General features: G+C 53.3%; 6 protein-coding genes across 6 annotated transcripts; 3 read left to right on the forward strand and 3 right to left on the reverse strand.

Annotated features, from left to right (window-relative positions):
* The first annotated feature begins 103 nt into the window (after window positions 1-103).
* CDEST_07226 (uncharacterized protein) lies at window positions 104-2,530 on the forward strand. Its single transcript, XM_062923385.1, has 3 exons — window positions 104-667; window positions 784-952; window positions 1,129-2,530. The coding sequence occupies exons 1-3, from the start codon at window positions 541-543 to the stop codon at window positions 2,072-2,074; spliced, it is 1,242 nt and encodes a 413-aa protein (XP_062779436.1). The 5' UTR covers window positions 104-540; the 3' UTR covers window positions 2,075-2,530.
* On the reverse strand, window positions 2,447-5,624 carry CDEST_07227 (Putative oligopeptide transporter, OPT superfamily). The gene is made up of 4 exons (XM_062923386.1): window positions 5,102-5,624; window positions 3,543-5,027; window positions 2,991-3,459; window positions 2,447-2,839 (listed from the first exon to the last, which is right to left on the reverse strand). Exons 1-4 carry the CDS (start codon window positions 5,410-5,412, stop codon window positions 2,771-2,773), a joined length of 2,334 nt encoding a protein of 777 aa, XP_062779437.1. The 5' UTR covers window positions 5,413-5,624; the 3' UTR covers window positions 2,447-2,770.
* Window positions 5,625-9,166: 3,542 nt separating this feature from the next.
* On the forward strand, window positions 9,167-10,011 carry CDEST_07228 (uncharacterized protein; the record flags this gene model as incomplete). The annotated part of the gene is made up of 4 exons (XM_062923387.1): window positions 9,167-9,208; window positions 9,264-9,509; window positions 9,620-9,787; window positions 9,853-10,011. The coding sequence occupies 4 exons, from the start codon at window positions 9,167-9,169 to the stop codon at window positions 10,009-10,011; spliced, it is 615 nt and encodes a 204-aa protein (XP_062779438.1).
* A 332-nt stretch (window positions 10,012-10,343) lies between these two features.
* On the reverse strand, window positions 10,344-12,114 carry CDEST_07229 (Putative cytochrome P450; the record flags this gene model as incomplete). The annotated part of the gene is made up of 5 exons (XM_062923388.1): window positions 10,344-10,503; window positions 10,581-10,747; window positions 10,818-11,132; window positions 11,210-12,010; window positions 12,073-12,114. The coding sequence occupies 5 exons, from the start codon at window positions 12,112-12,114 to the stop codon at window positions 10,344-10,346; spliced, it is 1,485 nt and encodes a 494-aa protein (XP_062779439.1).
* Window positions 12,115-13,721: 1,607 nt separating this feature from the next.
* On the reverse strand, window positions 13,722-14,781 carry CDEST_07230 (Putative nucleoside phosphorylase domain-containing protein). The gene has a single exon (XM_062923389.1). It carries the CDS (start codon window positions 14,700-14,702, stop codon window positions 13,737-13,739), a length of 966 nt encoding a protein of 321 aa, XP_062779440.1. The 5' UTR covers window positions 14,703-14,781; the 3' UTR covers window positions 13,722-13,736.
* Window positions 14,782-17,115: 2,334 nt separating this feature from the next.
* On the forward strand, window positions 17,116-18,120 carry CDEST_07231 (uncharacterized protein; the record flags this gene model as incomplete). Its single annotated transcript, XM_062923390.1, has 1 exon — window positions 17,116-18,120. The coding sequence occupies one exon, from the start codon at window positions 17,116-17,118 to the stop codon at window positions 18,118-18,120; it is 1,005 nt and encodes a 334-aa protein (XP_062779441.1).

Below are 18,120 nucleotides of genomic sequence, written 5' to 3' on the forward strand. Positions count from 1 at the left end.
TGATGAGAGCTGAGCTGTGGGTTTGTATGGTGCGGTGCTGGTCGTGCCAATAGGCCGCATGTGACGAAGACGAGCAACAGAGGGAGACAGAGAGAGAGAGAGAGGGAGACCGCCCTTGACAGCCCGCCTCGCCTCGCCCTCTTCTTTTGCTCGCCCTGCCTCGTCCATTTTGACTCTACGTATGATGAAGAGCTCCGATCCAGTCAGCCCCAGGATTTAGGATAAGCCGCTCATGTGTGGCTCTCGTGGTCGGGTCACCACTCACAGGATCTAACACTATTACTGCATCCCACCGCTCCTCTCACACCTCTCACACCCCCCAGTCGTGCCGTCCCCCGTCGTTTTTGCAGATGCAATGATCCATCATTCTTCCTAACCTCTTCTCCGCCAGAGCTTCCTCTCTCTCTCTCTCTGTCTCTCTGACTATTACCTACAACCATTGAACCCTTTAAACGACCCCCCCTCCTTTCATCTTTCCACTCCTTCTACTCCTTCTTTTTTTCTTTTCCTCTTTCCTGTTTCTGGGATGTGTGGCAAGAGATGGTGATCGGGAACCGAGATTTTTCAACCTTTAGGAGTAAGAGTACCAAGAGCACCAAGAGTGACTCGGGGAACGGGGACGATGCGTCGATAGGCACGCACGACAGCTCGTATGAGCACCCTCTGGGTGAGTTCAACTCTCGGGAGAGATGGGGTCTGCTATAATGCGATGCCGAAAAAAATATTTCTGGTTTTTTTTGTTCAATACTTTCTTTTCTTGCTAACATCCGAGACAACTTCCAGCTCGCAAAGGCTACGATATTGGCCCCGCGTCGAGGTGCGAGGTGGGAGACGTCTTCGAGTTCCTCTGGGCCGACTCGCACGAGTTCGAATGGGAGTGGAAATGCCTTGGCTACACTCGCTTCATTGTGCTGCGACACAGCGACACCTTTCCGCATCACTGCGTGTGTGTGTAAGTTACTGCTCTCTGTCTTTCTCTTCCTCTCTCTCTCTCTCCCTCTCTCTATCTCTATCTCTCTATCACTGTTCCTCGAGATTCTTACCCCTCCTCACTCATCACCACACCCCCCACCATCCCCCCCTCCCCCTCCCGGCAGACGTCGCTAATCTCTCGTCAAACCATGCCAGGCCGATTTCCACCCCCACCAAGAACGATTTCCAGAAACCCGGCATCGACTCGAGCCAGCAGGGCTACGTATTCGACGAGAATGACCGCACGCCGCCCTTTGACCGGCTCCCCTTCTCGCCGGTCGGCATGCAGCTGCGCCCGGGCAAGTTCCGAGTCAAGGAAAACTCGCGCGCCAACTACGCCGACGTGCTCGAGATCGACCACGACGCCCAGGTCATGGTCGTCGGCGACGTGACGCGCTACTTTGACCGCGTGCGGCGCAACGTCAACAAGGCCGTCATGCGCAACGTCCTGAAGAAGGCGTTGGAGCAGTACCGCCAGGGCAAGCTGGTCGGCAAGAAGGGCGCCAAGCTCGAGGCCAGCGAGGTCAACGGCGGCGGCAGCGGCAGCGGCCAGGACGACGACGAACCCGAGGGTGAGAGCGACCCCGACCACCCCGACGTCTTCCTAATGCCTGACGAAACGGCCTCCGTCATCGAGAAGCGACAGCCAGAACCCCCCCTCATCAGCAGCAGCAGTGCGGCAGCAGCAGAGATGCCTCCCCCGCCCCCTCCAGCTCCACCGCTACCTCCGATGGACATGCCGATGCCGACGCCGATGCCGATACCGATCCAGCAGCCTTCTCCCCCGCGAGACGACGCGGCCTCGATCCGCTCCCACGCTTCCCGCGAGAGGAGGCACTCCCGGAAAGAAGCGCATTCCCCCCCACAGGACGATACGGCCTCGATTCGATCCCATGCTTCCCGCGAGAGGAGACACTCCCGGAAAGAAGCGCCCCCTCCGCCGAGAGGCGAGGACCTGGCGAGGAAAATGTCCGACCAGCACGTCGACGGGGCGTCCCGGCCCTACCGGCAACGCATCGACCTCCCGCGTTCGCGCAGCCATCGGCTGCCCGAGCCCGAGACGGGCTCCATGTACGACGTCGCTACGGCCAGGGCGGACTGATGATGCCCGAAAAGGGAGGACGGAGACGCATTTTTAGAACGGGCTTATTTTCCAGGAAGCTAAACGTCGTTGGTCCAGAGTCGGTCTCGGGCACTTGAAGGCGGGCGGGCTTACTGCTGGCTGTCTCAAATGTCTTTCGCCTCTCTTTTCCTTTTTTTTTTTCTCTCTCTTTTTTTGTTATGACGCCCTCATCATGATTGCATGCATCAAATGTCCTTTTCCTCTCATTTTGTTTCCCCTCTTTTTCCAAAATCCTTCCTCTTGTCTCGTCACTGCGACTTACAGCCTCCTCAACATCAACAAATAACGAAACGAGAATCCGCCAGCATTCACGGAGTACAATTAGACTTGTTTTTTTCTGCGTCTCTCTTTTTAACCAGTATTGCCGGTCCAACGACCCATATACAGAAAACAACAAAACATGTACAAAAATGATATAATCAAACCACGAGTTTGTCTTCTCTCTTCTCTCTCTCTCTCACACTTTCTTCTTGGCCATATCTCTCCCCGTGCTGATCAAGGCCAATGATAAAGTTGATAAAGTGCCGTGGATGCATCTAGAAGCATTCTGTAGCATGTCGCTGCTTGGGTAGCAACTTGGGCAGCAATCGATGCTTTCTCCCCCCCAGTCAAGAGACGCTAACACTGCGGCTGCCTGCATCCCCGTGCAGGGTTGATTCACGATCCTTCACAAAATCACCAACTGGCTGGACCAAACGTCTCGTTCTCCCCCACCGTTCTCAAAATGGCGCCATACGTGGAGTCCTGCATGCGAGATACGGTCAGTTTAAAATGAGCTCTCCACGGGGGGCGGGGAGGGAGGGGGGTTGCATTTGACAACAACGCAGCGCAGTCATCGATCGGGGTCGGAAACCGGCAGAGTGCGCCTGCGGTCGTTATCAATACCATAACGTACCAGGGTGTTGTACACATCGACGTTTCCCCACCACTGCGGTATCGTGACGTTGGGCAGCGTGATGGCGAAGAAGATGACGATGGTGCTGATGATGAGACCCGCGTCCAGTGCCGCGGCCGTGATGTAATTGTACGTCTGCCACCAGCCCCGGAACCGCTTCCGAATGCCGTGGTTGAAGATGAGGCCGACGATAGCCCAGCTCGAGAAGCTCAGCGGCGTAGCCGGCGGCAGCCAGCCCATCGCGCCCAGCATCACTGGGGCGTGGAGCGCCTTGGCGAACTTCAGGTTGAGGACCTTGGCCAGGACGTAGAAGACGACCGGCAGGCAGGCGCCGATGAGCCAGAAGTAGTTGAAGTTTTGGTAGATGGAACCGGCACCGAACATCCTTCTTGGCCCGATGACGCCCCAGACTATGGAGGAAGAGAAGAACGCCCTTCCGTTGGGACAGGTGAAGTGAGCATGCTGGGTCCTGGTTGACGGTGGAGTTAGAGACATAGACTCGAGATGATATTGTCGGTTCAAGGTCAAGCAACATGGGAGCGAGCAACTTACAGTGCGCAACAATCCTCGATGTTGCCCAACGTCCAGTTCATCACGGCGATCTGCACAAACACGGCCCAAATCGTGGCCACCACCTGGCACCAAAAGGTGGTACGCGGCGGGATCTTCATGTAATGCGCCATCTTCAGGTCCCCCGAGTACGTCTGGGCCTGGCCCAGCGTAATGGTGCTATACACCTTGAAGATCATGACGCCGATGGGCTTCCCGGGGATCATGAAGCCGGCCAGGAAGGGTGACAGCACGTTCAGCGCGAGCCCCAGGTTGGAGATGGCCAGGATCGTGCACGTCGGCACGACGAAGACCATGGCCAGGAGGTTGGCGACGATGAACGCCCACCACGGCAGCTGGGAGTCGTAGCCCTCCACCGTGGCGAACCCCAGACCGATCGCGACGAGGAGTAGGACGGCGTACCACCACTCCGGCGCGTCCCGGTACTTCTTCATCAGCCTGAGATGGACGTCCGCCTCCTGGTTGCGCGCTGCCCGCAGCCGGTACCAGATCTCCCTGCCGTGGAAGAAGCCGCAGTGCACGATCGCCGCCGTCAGCGCTGCGAACGACAGGCCGTAGTTGAGGGCGAAGGTGGGTGGCAGAAACAAAGGGGAGTATGCCTTGTACTTTTCGACGTCAAAAGTGTAGCCCGGGCCCAGGATCTTGCTGACCTTGTAGGAGCTCTGCGTGTTGTCGTACGTCTGCGACGTGTTGATGGGCAGGTAGTCGGCGAAGAGCGCGCCCGAGTACGCGATGCCGATGGTCGGGATGATGACGAAGACGAAGAGCCCGATGAGCACGTTGATGTGCGTGTGCGTCGGCGAGAGCAGAGGGTCTCCCAGGTACGCGGATACATAGGTCCAGTCAAAGGTAATCGGGATGAGGGAGAGGCCTGTGAACCCCCCAAACAGCTGGTTTACCACGACGTTGTTGGGTTTGATCCAGGTGACGAACGCAAACACCGAGAGCCCTTGCCAGAGCACACCGGGGATCCAGTAGTAGCAGAACATGGCACCCAGCACGTAGAAGAAGTATCGGTAACGGCTGATGACCCAGCCGTTGCTGTGCGTACCGTCGTTCTTGCTCTTGTCGTGAAGGGCGTAGAACAGGGACGTGTTGGCGAACTGGTTCGGCCAGATCATGGCCGACGGCCACACGAGGAACCGTCGACACAGGCCGGCGAGGCCGATCCCGATGAGCTGGGAGCTCAGGGTGAAGAGGATCTGAAAGCCCCAGCCCAGGTTGATGTCGTAGAACGGCTTGCCCTGGAGCGCGAGGAGGGCGTCGGTGCTGTATGCGTAGCCGATGGAGACGTTGGACATGAGGGTGATGACGACGTGCTCCTTGATCGTGAACGGCCCCGTGTTGAAGGTCCACTCGACGCCGAACGTGTTGAAGACCCTCGTCGGTACGACTCTGGCCCAAAGGCAGCCGATTGGGTACACCAGCAGCTGGACGATGATGGACGGGAAGTTGATGGCAGGGCTCCTAGAAACCGTCGTTAGCGATGAAAGGAGCTTCTCTTGCGTTTCTAGAGTCGTTGTCGCCCGGGCCCCGCCTACCTCATGCTGAGAAACATGTTCAGACCACTGCCGACTGTCACGAATACCATGCCCAAGATCCATGCCCGGACGGTGTTGGCAACCTCCCCGCCGTCAGTGTTGCGGACGGCAGCTCTGACCTCCTCGAAAGGCGAATCTTCGGTAAAGGTACCGCCATCTGTGCTGATGATCTCCTCTGAGTCTGCGTCCTGAAGGCCCTTCTTGGTCACATCGTCCTTCTCTCGGGAGGCATTAGTTTCCCAACGCTCATTGTGTCCTGGTTCTGTCCCCTGTTCGGAGATGTTCACGCCGTGTTGTTTGCTGTCCTCCATGACGGGAGGGACGTGAAAATGGCTCAGATACGATTCTGGTGAATGCAACCGTCAAGCAAGTGATTCCGAATCAATGTCTGCTGCGCAACCCAATGCCGCAGTAATTGTTATTGGTAACTCACGACTCGCCAAACATTGGTGAGCTGCGGGGTGAGAGGGAACAGGATCCGGAACCTCGTTCTACACGGCTCTTATATTGCCCAAATGGGCAGTTGAACATACACTCAATACCTCCATGGGATGGGAAATGGACCAGGTCGCCCGTTGATATGATAACCGTCACAAGGGCATCCTTTTACCGTAACGTATCACGCGGGCCCTGCTATCAACTCTTCTCCACCGTGTTCCCAGTAGTTCGTGTTATCTAGACCCAAGTTGGAGGCGGGGTGATGCCGTCTTCCCCGGGAAGAGGGGGGCCAGATTCGGTGGGAACTTTTGCCCGCTTATCGTCTTGTCATGTCTTGTCCCGACGCGGCAATGCTTGTCCAATAACCCACTGTTGGGATCCCTTGACCTTTCACGTCGGCACGTTGCGACCGCGTGACGGTGCCGGTTCAAGGGCATCCTACCATTACCCCGCCTCGAGATAAGGTGATACGATACTGTCCACTATGGAAAGATGAACCTTCTTCTTCTGTGTCGCAATCAGAGGAAGGGTAGGACGGATTGATACACTTACGATGATAGGTCGGGAGGGTTCCCGCGGGGCGTCTTCCGAAGGGCAAGGATAATCGGACGAGGATCCCGGGCTTTGCCGGGATTGCCACTGGAGGCGGTTGGATTCCCATTTTATCGTCAAACGGTTCGGAATCTGTGGGAGTCCGCTGATGCACTAAACATCGTTCGTGTCACCAAGTGTGGGATACGCAATGCAGTTGAACTCGCTATGAGATACAAGTAGGTGAAGGCGATGGCGAAAGCAAGTGCAGCATTGCGCCTGGTTCATCTTTTCTTCAAGAGATTGCCTTGCTGGCGACGTCTTCCATTAATAGGACATGGTAGACGTGGAAAAAGCCGGTTCTACCACTCCGGTTTGGGAATTATGTAACCAGGCGATCAATTGTGAAATCTTGCTCCATTTGAGTACACAACGTAGACAGTGTCTTAAGGGTTGTTTACAAACAGCTAGCCCTCCTGAGTGATATCGGTCTAGATAGACCTGAGATCTGGTTTTTATCAATTGAGATCTGAATCATTTGGAGGTCAACTACAGTTTGTTCATTCCTACCATTGGCTCCATCAATAGTTCGCTCTCAACACCATCCTATGAACGCGATCTCTACCGATCCTAATCGCTAGCCGTCATAAGTAGCAACCAAGAAAGCACCTTGCGAGTCACATTGCGCCTTTGAGCTTTGGCTAGACGACAGTTTTGTAAAGAAGACATGTAAGCTAAGTACTAAGTACGGCATGCAGACGAGTCTTGTCGACCCAATTCCGCGACGAGGACGGTAGATATTCAACGGAGCACCGTGTCCATTCATTTGAAACCCTGGGATGGGTGTGACGCTCGCTTGGAGTTTTTTACAATAATTTTCAAGCTTACACAATGCTTGTATTGTCATTCTTTGGCAGGTCGACTAGGTTTGCTCAAAAGTCGTGTCTGTAATAGTCGGCTCTGTAGTCGACTTGGCACTCGTCACCGCCGCCTGAGCCAGTTTGTCTAGTTCCAACGGCAATAAATTTTCGATTGGCCTGGACTAAAGTCCGCAAAATACATAGGAAGCTAAAAACACCATATCGGAGTGATGTTGCAGACAAGGGTCCTTATGTAGGAAATACCCTCCGTGGTCAACAACAACAAGCTGCTCTTCCAAAATCGACCAGCAACTACAAGTCATGTCTTACTCCGCCATCTTGCCTTTTTATCGGCTGGTCCTTATTATTCTTCACAGGTCGACCTTCTGTATGGTGCACCAGGAAGAGAGCAAGTTGACTGGAAATACGGACATCGTTAGTGCAGCATGGAACAGCGTGCAGATACTTTTACCGCTCAGTCACCGACTTCAAGTCTTCAAAAGTCGACGGTCTCCGACAAGGGAAGTTACACGGGACGATCGAAAACTTGGAAGAAACTGAATAGTATGTAATGACTATTTTGTTTTCTGAATCGTATGTCTTTAGTCCGTTCTGGCTTTCCCAGCTACCTATAGAAAGTTGACATGATCTCCCACAGAACTCGGATGCTCATGGCGTTTCAAAACCGGAGGTTGACTGTGAGAGATCACTCAGCCAAAATGAAGCAACAGAAATGATCTTCTACTAGAAGAGAAAAGTACTATGAGAAAACGAGATGTTGTAAAGGGTAAGTAGAGTTACTGGAGAGACTGAAGCAAGCAATCCTTATGTCTAGTAGATAATTTTGGTGGGAGGGTTGTTCTTTTCTTCTTAAATTATATCCCTGAATGATATTTCGCAAGAGTGTTCCATGGGCACAAATTATTTCTTTCCCAACCCTATTCTTTAAAGAACCACATACTTTTTGAGAGTTTAACTCAAGCATTATTCGTTTGTTAAGCATGGTTATTCGATTGGACGGCGTACAATTTCCTGTTACAGCAAGGCGATACCAATTAACAACGTAGCCGCTGGGACAAGGTCTAGGTCATGGTCAGAAATCAACAGCAAATAGTCCATTTCCACATGAAATAGGTTCTATGTCTTGGTTGTCAGATGTAACAAAGTAACTTTGCAAGAAGTGCATCCATGCCCCCTCCCCATCGGCCCCATCAGACACTACACCGTGGTGCTCAATGTGTGACTAGGTTATCCTCGGTTAATTCGAGAATAAGGCCGGCCTGCAAGTCTTGCTGCCAAGTAATCCCTTCACGGTGGTTCCTTCAGAGCAAGGATGAAGTCTACCTCTGTTCCTTCTTTTCTATACGAATGCTGCCGGTTAAAGCGTTTCCGGGACGGCATGGTTCGATTTTACGTCGTATTCCTCTCGGGGTCTCTAGCGCTTCGTTCTAGAGCCTAACCAGATGCCAGCAACATGCAGATGTGGCAATGCAGCAGAAGCGGGAATCCCGTGTTACATTTCAGGTGGAGGTCTTCATCCTTCCACAAGGTCTCGATCCTGCACATCCGCCGTTGAGTAATAACCTTGCTCAACATTCAATACAAATACACTTTGTTTACTTCACTCGAGTCAGAGGGCTAACCTCAAAAGGCTGGGCTCTTTGCGTTCCTGTTGGTCCGAACATGGGAAATAGCCTACAAGAGTCATTGTGTAGAGGTTCAACAGCATATGTCCGTGCCAGTTAAGGCGGTTAATTCTTTGACGTGCAGAGTCACAACATCGGACTCCTTTTGAAGGATTTGCTTTGGCCAAGGAGGATTCGCAACCCACCCAATGATCACGTTGCTTGGCAGGAGGTTATAGCCTGTTTTGCCAGTGCAGCCGACTGACTAATGCGGCCCGAGATCCTTCCTGTAGCCAGCTTCCCTATCGAGCACTACGTTGGATCAAAATGACTTAAGCGACAGCGTCGCCGCTTGGCCAAGAGTCTGGATTCGGCTGGCGCCGTGAAGCGCCACAAGACTTCTGGAGCGTCTGGTATGTGTGTACACGTGCTTGACGATCGCAATGAAAACCGCTGTGGTGGAGATATGCCAGCCAGTGTGCTCGGTCCAAAGTATAAGAATCGTCTATAATCGCTTTCAACCCGTGTTCAGCTGTCTTGCTCTACATCACAACCTACCCAACCAACACATTCTCGTATCAGATTCTGTGATCCGTTCGATAACTTTCAACATGAGAGTCGCTGCCGCTGGTCTTGCCCTTTGGGCGTCTGTTGTAAGTCGAATTATGGAACCTTCCTGTATCTTGCACTGCTGATTCACATTCTCAGGCCGTTGCAACTCCGTCAGACAAGGGCTACCACTACCGTTCTGCCGAAGAGATGAAGAACGAGCTGTTGCCCTTGTCTGAGATGTCCTTCACTGGCCCAATCACCGTTGGAGGCCCCAACGTCACTCTCCACGGCGACGCCTCGTCCATCTATGACCAGATATTGGCCCTCAACCCTGAATTCGACGCGAGCGCATTTGGAGGCGCCGCCAGCGTCGAGCACGGCTTGGAAGCCAGACAATCCACCGTGAGTTTTGCATTCTTCGTCATTGGTGTACGAGACGCTGGGCTGCCCTCTGCGTCCCGTCCGCTTGGCCTCCCATCTCTTAAGGGATGGTCTGCTGACGGTTATCAAAGGGCAACTGGAACTGCAACAACGGAGTCACTGTTGAGAGATACTACTCGCAATGTGCCAACGCCATCAACCGCCTGTTCACTCTGGGCACCTCGTACTGCAGTGTTGCCCCTAGCACTTGCGCTCGGGTGAGCTGCTCCAACAGTTGCTCCATTTACCTGTGCAACAACGTGAGTTGCTATATCAGTCTTCCTCCCAATAGGAGAGAAGGCACCCAGTGCTGATACGTTTCCAGCAATTCTCCCAAGTCAACGTGTACTGCCAGGATATCGCTATCGACATGGGCATCATTGTTAGCAAATGTGGCTCGGACAACGGCAACGGCGATACGAGAGCTCGCGGTAGCCTGCATTTCACCGGCCACTACACCTCGCTCACCCAGCAGGCGTGCTAGACCGATGCTTGCATGGAGACACAGGGTTGTAAGGCACTTCAGGCGATGTGAAATTCTTTTCAGATCTAGTTGTTGTTTCTATGTGCTTTTCGGAATTTATCCGATTGATTCGAATACCAAAGGTTCATCTATATGCTGTTTGTCCCCCTTCACCCGGGTGTACTCATGATTCGTAACGAAACACCAATACGTGCAAGAAGGTCTGTGGCCAACGATAATGAGCAACTGTCATGGTAGACAGCGTCCGGTTGATCCAGGGGCCATGTTCCCTGCCGCTCTCGGCAAGACGCTTCTTGGTCATTCCTGGATCATGTGAGAGCTACGCCAATCTCTCACGCATTTCGGGACTTGAAGGAAATCCACAGAGGGGGCTTGTCCCAGAAGAAGAAGATCTTCTGCCCGGCTGCCCATGCTCGGCTCTCAGGTGCCAGCTCCAGATCGAAGTTCCAGATGATGCGGGCCAGAATCAATCTCATCTCAGCGTAGGCAAGACTGGTGGGCAAACAGTGTCAGCGTGATGCGACTACTGAAATAAATACCCAGATTTTGCACGTGTGAGGGAAACCTACTTCATGCCCAGGCAGTTGCGTGGGCCATACGAAAACGGTTGGTGCAGGTTCTTTTCGTCGCCGTCGAAGCGCTCATCGTCCAGCCAGCGCTCTGGAATGAAAGAGTCTGGGTGAAGGAACTTGGAAGGATTGTGATAGACCGCGTATTGCCAAATACCTAGAGTGGTCTGTAGGGCTTTGTTAGTGAATCAATCCTGCAAAGGGGCCCCCCATCCACCACGTGTGTCCTGGACTCACCCCTCCAGCCACCCAATCCCCGGCGATCTGCGATCCACCGACAGGTGTGCGGCGTGGCAAAGAAATTGCCACGGCAGGGTGAACGCGCATGGTCTCCTTGAGTACAGCAAGCATGTAGGAAAGCTTCTGAACACTGTTGACGTCGATGTCGGCGTCTCCTTGGAAAGCCGATCGGACCTCCTCGTTCAATCTGGCAAGCACCTCAGGGTGGACGCAGATAAAGTAGAGAGCTGCAGCGAGCGTTGTCGCGGTTGTCTCTGAGCCAGCCGTTGTCAAAAGAACGGCGTTGTCTCGCATCTCCTCTTGCGATAGTTTCTAACCAGTCGTTAGAAGAGAAATTTTCGGCCGGATTGTCAAGGGACTCGACCAATGGATGCCGGTGGGTAACGTACATATTTCTCGGGGCTTCTTATCATTGCATGCACAAAGTCCGGTCTGTCTCCCTGCAGGCTGAGCCGCTTTTTCAGACTCTCTTCAGCAAGCTCTTGACTGAGACGACGTTGCTCAAGTAGTCTTCTGGGGAACACAAGAGCGCCGTACAAAGGCTTCAAGAGGGGGAATAAAGGAAAGTCGTGGAGGACCTGCATAAAAGCCACACTTCCGAGAGAGTCGAAGAAGCTTTCGACCCACGGGTGAGACGAGGCTGTTTGGATGCACCCAAACGGCTCACCAAAGGCTAGATCGCCGATGATATCGAATGTGATCCACTCAAACCACTTGGAGGCATCCAAAGGCTTCATTCCACCTTCCCCATGCTCATGGAGTCTCTGGATGAACAGGTCAATGTGTCTATCCATCAGAGGCTGCTGCTCGCTCATGGCACGCGCCGAGAACGCATGCGATAACAGGCGCCGTAGTGGACCGTGTCTTTCACGCGACGCGGAAATAAGACTCTTATCCGCGCCCTCGTCGGCATACTTGGGATCTTTGCCGTTCTCTTCTTGGCCACGCTGGAGGTGACCACAGACTTCTTTCCACGCCTCCGCATGGGAGAGGGCTAGCTCGTTAGGACCAACCCGAACGATGTCGCCATAGCACTTGTGTAATTCCAAGATCTTTAGATGAGGCGTGCCTCGGAGAACGTTGAATGCCGCAGGCATTGGCGTGGCAGCCCATAGCTTCGGGCCGGGATATCGACGTAGAGGATGGAAGAAGAGGTTGTAGATGACGGTCGCTACGCCATAAAGAGCGAGCTGTATCGATCCTCGGTCAGCTGCTTCAATCCAAGTTGGCCTGAAAAATAGTAGGTGTTCACCAAAGTAGTGGAGACGAGCAGCAGCTCGACTGCGGACGGCATATCGAGGTTCAAAGTCGATGTCATCGATAGATATCTTGATGAGGCTTTTCCCGAGACGACTGTTCTCGTGGCACACGAAGCCGGATTGTTAATTGATCGGTCAACTTTGGAAGACTGAGAAGCAAACCCGTGGTCTTTTTCATGTCTGTTGTTTTTACTGATCTTCTGTGTCCTGGCAGCACGTATAACGTTGTTCGGCACATGTGTCCCATCCTAGTCCGGGGGCGTACGGGAGCGCTACAATCCCGGTTTCCCGCCTCGGGCCAACGCCAGGTAGACACTCGGGGTCTCAATTCCTCTTTCGTGTCCGGTTCGCCGAAGACCCACCCACGTCAACCTGGGCCTCTAGTTGACGACCCCTGATTGACTGGTCTATGATTTCCTTGATCTTCGTTCGGCTGAGGTTTGCCGTCATGAATGTTTCAGGTATACAATGATGGCCTGTCTAATGTCTTGAAGCTTGCTTTGCCTGAGTCCGAAGTTGCCGTTTTTGTTGAAATGCAGAAATAGGTTTCGACTACAAGTCATGAATCGTGGGGTATTGAACAGTCAAAAACGCCAGCTTTGTAAGCATCGCCTTGTCGAACACTTGCATCTTGCCATCTCCAACATCGAAGCTCCGACGCATGCGGGAACTAGCAGCGGACCGCTTAGAAAGTTTTTACTAAGCCTAGCAAGTTCGAATGGGAAAAACTAATGTTAAGACAATACATCAGACCCTCTACCATCATAGACACAGTATGCGCTAGACACATTGGGCAGTGGGTTTATCCTGGACTCTCAGGTATTGGTAGTTGAAGAAACTGATGTTCTGGAATTCGGTGTTAGCACACACGGTGGACGACTCCATGGCGCCCCCACGGCGAGAGCAGAGAGCTTCGATGACCGGTGATAGCTTTCACGCTAGTATTGAGGCAACGGCACTTGAATTCGGCCAACGCAGGGCTGCGGACGTTGGCTTCTTTCTAAGAGACAATCTGTAGGAGTGAATCTTACCTGGTCAGAGCCAAGGCGATGGGGATGATAGTGGACCTTAGTCTTGGGAGCGGACTGAGACAACTTGAGAGAACGGACTGTGGTGCTTGTGACTGAGACGGAGGATTATCAAGAAAGTGGTGTTTGCTGATGTTGGGTCTGAAAGAATAGTTGTCATCAAACTTGGTTTTCGCGAAGAAATGAAGCCTATTTACCTAAGAGAAGAGGTTGAGCATTCTTCTTGACCTATCCGTGTGCAGTATAACTACCACCCTGCTCCATCAGGCCAGCGGGCGGGAACTGCGAATACCAAGAGGGGGGGTAAAGTGGTCCGCTATCGCATCGGAAGCTATTTAACACCTGCGGTCATTCCACCAAACCAGCACTCGTAGGAACCTACACCAGGGTAGATCAAAGATTAGATTGTTTCCTAGACCTGGCACGTCTTGTACAGATGGCATCTGTAGAGGTGCCGGGTCACTGCTCTTTCTCGCCCTTGTGAGAAAGAAGGCTAGGATCTGCGAAAGGCATTAGCAGCTGGTGTTTGATTTGCTTTGCAGAAAGATTCAATTCTAAAACAAGCTTGAGATGATTGAATTTAGAAAAGAAAATAACGATTAACTATCTGCTCTGATGTGTGTGATCTACTAACCAGACACCAGTTGCGGGATTGGCTTGTCCTGCAAGACCCTTTGAGGCGGTATAACCGAAAGAAGCTCCTTTGCAAACGCAGCCGCCGCCGCAGCTGCATAGCCCTGCCAAATTTTGTTCTTGTGCGAATCCGCGTAATCGCAAATGCCACGGATCACGATGCATGGGAAATCTTGCATCAGTCCCGTAGCCTCCATCTCGAAACAGAGGACCCCCAGTTCTTTACAAAGCCGGTCTCGTGTCGCTCCATGTCTAATAACCTGGTTACCCGACGCAATATTGCCAAAGTGGACAAGCGGCCCTTCTTCTTCTCTAGCATACCGCTGGAACACCTGGGTTTGGTCACACTGGTCGCAGTTGAATTCCTCATCGGCATGTTCATACCCCGCTCGGTATAAGCGGTCCTCCGATGAATGGCGTGGACCGTACTTTTCCTTCATAATTGGACGTTTTGACAGCATCTCTGAAAGAAAGTAGGGAATCTGACAATCTCCTGTGTCGTAGTCGGCTTTTAGACGATTCAAGGCGGCTAATAAGACTTGGGGTGGTGAGTTGAGTGATCCTGTACGCCGGAAATCTTCCTCTTGCACCATTTTCCCTCGGTCGTACTGGATGACGCCTCCACTGGTCCCGGTAGGTTGACTGACCACGACGTCCCCTAATCGAACGTCTTGTGTTTGTGACGGTACACCACCTCCGATCCCAACCATCAAGATAAACTGGATTGACTTGAAGGTCCGGAGCAAGTCCTTGGCGACTGTGGCAGCTACTGTTGTTCCATAGATGCCTGCGGGCAGGCAGGCGATGACGATATTGTGGCCTCGAACCTGACCCAAGATGTAACTGTTATGGTCGGCTGAATCCTGCTGGGGTAAGTTCGGATGGACCTGATCGAGCATCCCTTTCGCGGCGGCCATTTCCAACGAAAGGGCACACAACCAGCCTACAGTATATTCCTCCATTGCGACATGAGCCTTCGTCTCTGGCGGAACAACACCACCGTTTCTCTTTTTCTGGGGTTGGGAGTCATTTACATCAGAGTCTGACAATGGTATTAGAAAGGACTGCTAAAGACTGGCAAGCCAAACTCTGAGGGGGCTTACCAGTCTCTGAGCTGCGGCCACGCTTGCGCGAGCCGCTTTTATCGTCGTCATCGCCTATCTTTGCGGTGTTTGGATCGTACATCTTTTGTTGGCTGGCTGCTAGTGATTGTATCTTTGGGTTGAGTTTTGACGGGTGGAAAACGTAGTAGGCGTAAAGGACTGAAGGTTTGGCTCTGCTGGGCTTGAGTGGATTACAAATGTACTGATTCTAGAGCCTTACGAGGGGGGTTCTGCTTCTTAAATGGGAACTGCTGGGTTGGCCTTACGTTAATTGCACATTGCTGATAAATGGCTGCAGTTTAGGGTCTGAACCTTTATTATTTCTACTCCGACCTATCATATGCTGAAGGCTAGCTTATTAGCATGCGTTGATGCCTGAGATGAACTTGCTGAGGCTAAATACGCAGGCTGCAGCGCTTGCTAGTCAATTCTGCCTTGTGCAGGCTAGGGACATGAAGCTACAAGAATCTGCCTGGGCGTTAATGTTGAGACTTATTGCGTGGGCATGTGGCATACTATCCATACCAGTCCTTGCAAAGTGCATTCTGAGCATTATGTTCTCGTCTCTTTATACAGAAGCATATCCTTAATAGACCTGATTGTTCTTCTACAGTCAGTTACGCTGGATCTAGGATGCGCTCTCAAATAGCCAGTTAAATTGTAGAGGCGATTGCATGGGGCAGGACTTGAAAAGGACGGCGTTGGAAATGACAAAAAGAAGGTTATTTACGCAGGGTGTATAGTACTAGGGTAAGCAGGATTGGTACTGCTTGCCTGGAAGTGCACTGTGCTGTGCCCTGCATAAAGTAATTATTTGATGACGGAAATGGAGCCACTTTAAACTACTTCTGAGAGTAAGCTGGAACTGGCCTAATCTGCGATTTCAAGTGTAATCTAGCAGCCATTTCCTGCTTCTTGCTGTACTTCAAAGTGGCTCATTGTACAGCTGGCTCGTGCGCTAACACTACAAAGAGTTCAAAGAGGACATTGAATTTGCACATAGCTGTAAACTGGGACAAAAAAGCTCAATAACCAAGATGTTTGGGGCCATCAAGTCAACAAGGGCCCGATATACATGGTGACTTGTACAAAGTGTACTGACAATGTTGTGGAGTGCTGCTGGGTACACAAACCAATGAGAGGCTTTCCCCGCTACTTCATTTGGGTGTCGACGTCTTAGTCATTCAATTTGTACTGTGACGCCATTCCGTAACCCTACCTTACTTAGGTAAGTCGCATTTCACTTGAATTTAGTCACCTACTCCTTCCTTCACTCTCCTCTTGTGCTAGTTCCGTTCCAGATGCCTCCTACTTTTAGACTGAAGCCATGTATAACCAAGCCCTTATATTCTGTCGATACCATCTACTACCTCTGAACCCACAATATAACTGCCATGTCTCTCCTATAGAACGTCCGCAGCCCCATACAAACACATCCACCTCAGTCTCCTTCAGGGCCCGTCTTTCCGCGGAACGGAGGCGCAGCGACAACATTAGATAAGCCTGGACACGACAATCGGTGAGGGCGCCAAGACCACCGCCAAGGAAAAAAATCACGTTCTGGCGCCTATCACCTCGCACCACGCGACCCTCTCTTCTTCTGTCCGGGGGCCTGGCACCGCCCTTTTTTCGCTCCCGTTGATGTAATCTCTCACTGCTCCAGTGTGGATGAGTACATAGGTAGGTGGTATGGGCATGGCTTTGAATGTGTGTGTACCGTGTACCCCCCCGCTCTCTGACTCTCTCTCTCTCTCACCTTCGCTCTCTCCTCTCACAAAATTCCGCATCCTCCAAGAAATCGGGAAGTGGAAGGGGGAAAAAATCACTTCGCCGCCAGCTTCGCTCGAAACCCCAAGATGCCAGCGACAGGCGAGTTGACAACATCGACTCCCTAGCATCTCCCATTCCAATTATCCCATTCCCCTTGCCCCCCCATGGTCGGCACGACAAAGCCGACCCCCCGGACCATAAGCCTCCAGTGAGCGCCTCCCGTTCAAACCCACACCCCGCCCGCGAACAGCAAACGGGCACGGCGCCGAGACCAAATAACCTCATCCGACGTTGCCGTACTTCCGTGTGCCAAAAACCCGTCCCTTCCCAGAGCCGAGCACGGGAGACGAAACACCCCCTCCCCCCTCCATCGATAAGGGCCGCAAACGTTAAGACAAGAGCGTGCCGAGTAGGCCGCCGTGGCACGCGTTTCCCCGGCCCCGGGGCCTTGGTGTGCGTCTTGTGCTCCTGCTGGGCCCCTTCTTGGCCTTTGACAAGAGCCATGAGGCTCGCGTCCCTGAGCCTCATGGGGTGGTCCTCCTTCCTACTCCCGGGATCCGCCCTCGCGACGGTCCCCATACTCACCGAAGTCTCACTCAAGGGCTGCGCCGACGTGTCCTGCCCGGCCGGCGCCGGCGCCGGCGACTTCGTCGGCGAGTCCAACTGCACCCTCGGCGGCTCCAACCTCCGCCGCGTTGGCATTGCCCCCGAGGTCCTCGACATCCCCATCGACGACAACAACATGACCGACATCCGCAAGCTCTCTCTCACCGTCGCCACCCTCGCCAACGGGCCCTCCCAGAGCTCGCCCAACTGGATAAAGAAGCAGCTCTACACCCAGTCCTACTACCTCGGCGCCCCCACCGGCCTCAACCTCTCGTCCGAACGCTACCCCAAGGGCTGCGCCCTCATCTTCCAGCACCTATTCCAGACCCTGCCCATCGCCCACGAGGTGCCCGACCTGGACACCACCGACTGCAGCCCCTGGCTGCAGCAGTCGTGCATGGACGAGATCACCGGCTACGTTGACGACTTCCGCGCCGACCACGCAAAGAACGAGACCCTGCCGCGCTGCCAGGAGCTCGCCATGTATCTCGAGGACCGCACCCGCCGCGACAAGAACTTCCGCTGCAACCTCGTCGCCGGCGCCGTCAACATCACCGGCGCCGAGATCATCGGGCCCGACGCCCCGACCCAGTTGGCGCGGGACGCCGGCGCCAACAACGACTGCCACCCGACCCTGCCGCGCTCCTACGACATGCTGAAGCTGACCGACGTCGAGCTCATCCTCGACGAGGAAGGGAGCACGACGAAGCCGACGGGCGGCCTCAACGGCTACACGCCCGTCATGAGCGTGCTGTTCGACAAGCTGCTGTACTCGCAGTGGATCTGCATGAAGACCATGAGCGAGTTCGACAAGGAGAACTCGAGCCCGAAGACGAGCACGCCGGTCATGGCCGGTCTGCTCATAGGCTTGACCACCCTGCTGGCTGTTTTGATGCTGTGA

Source organism: Colletotrichum destructivum, chromosome 4 (assembly GCF_034447905.1).
Source record: "Colletotrichum destructivum chromosome 4, complete sequence".
In the NCBI taxonomy this organism is placed as follows: domain Eukaryota; kingdom Fungi; phylum Ascomycota; class Sordariomycetes; order Glomerellales; family Glomerellaceae; genus Colletotrichum; species Colletotrichum destructivum.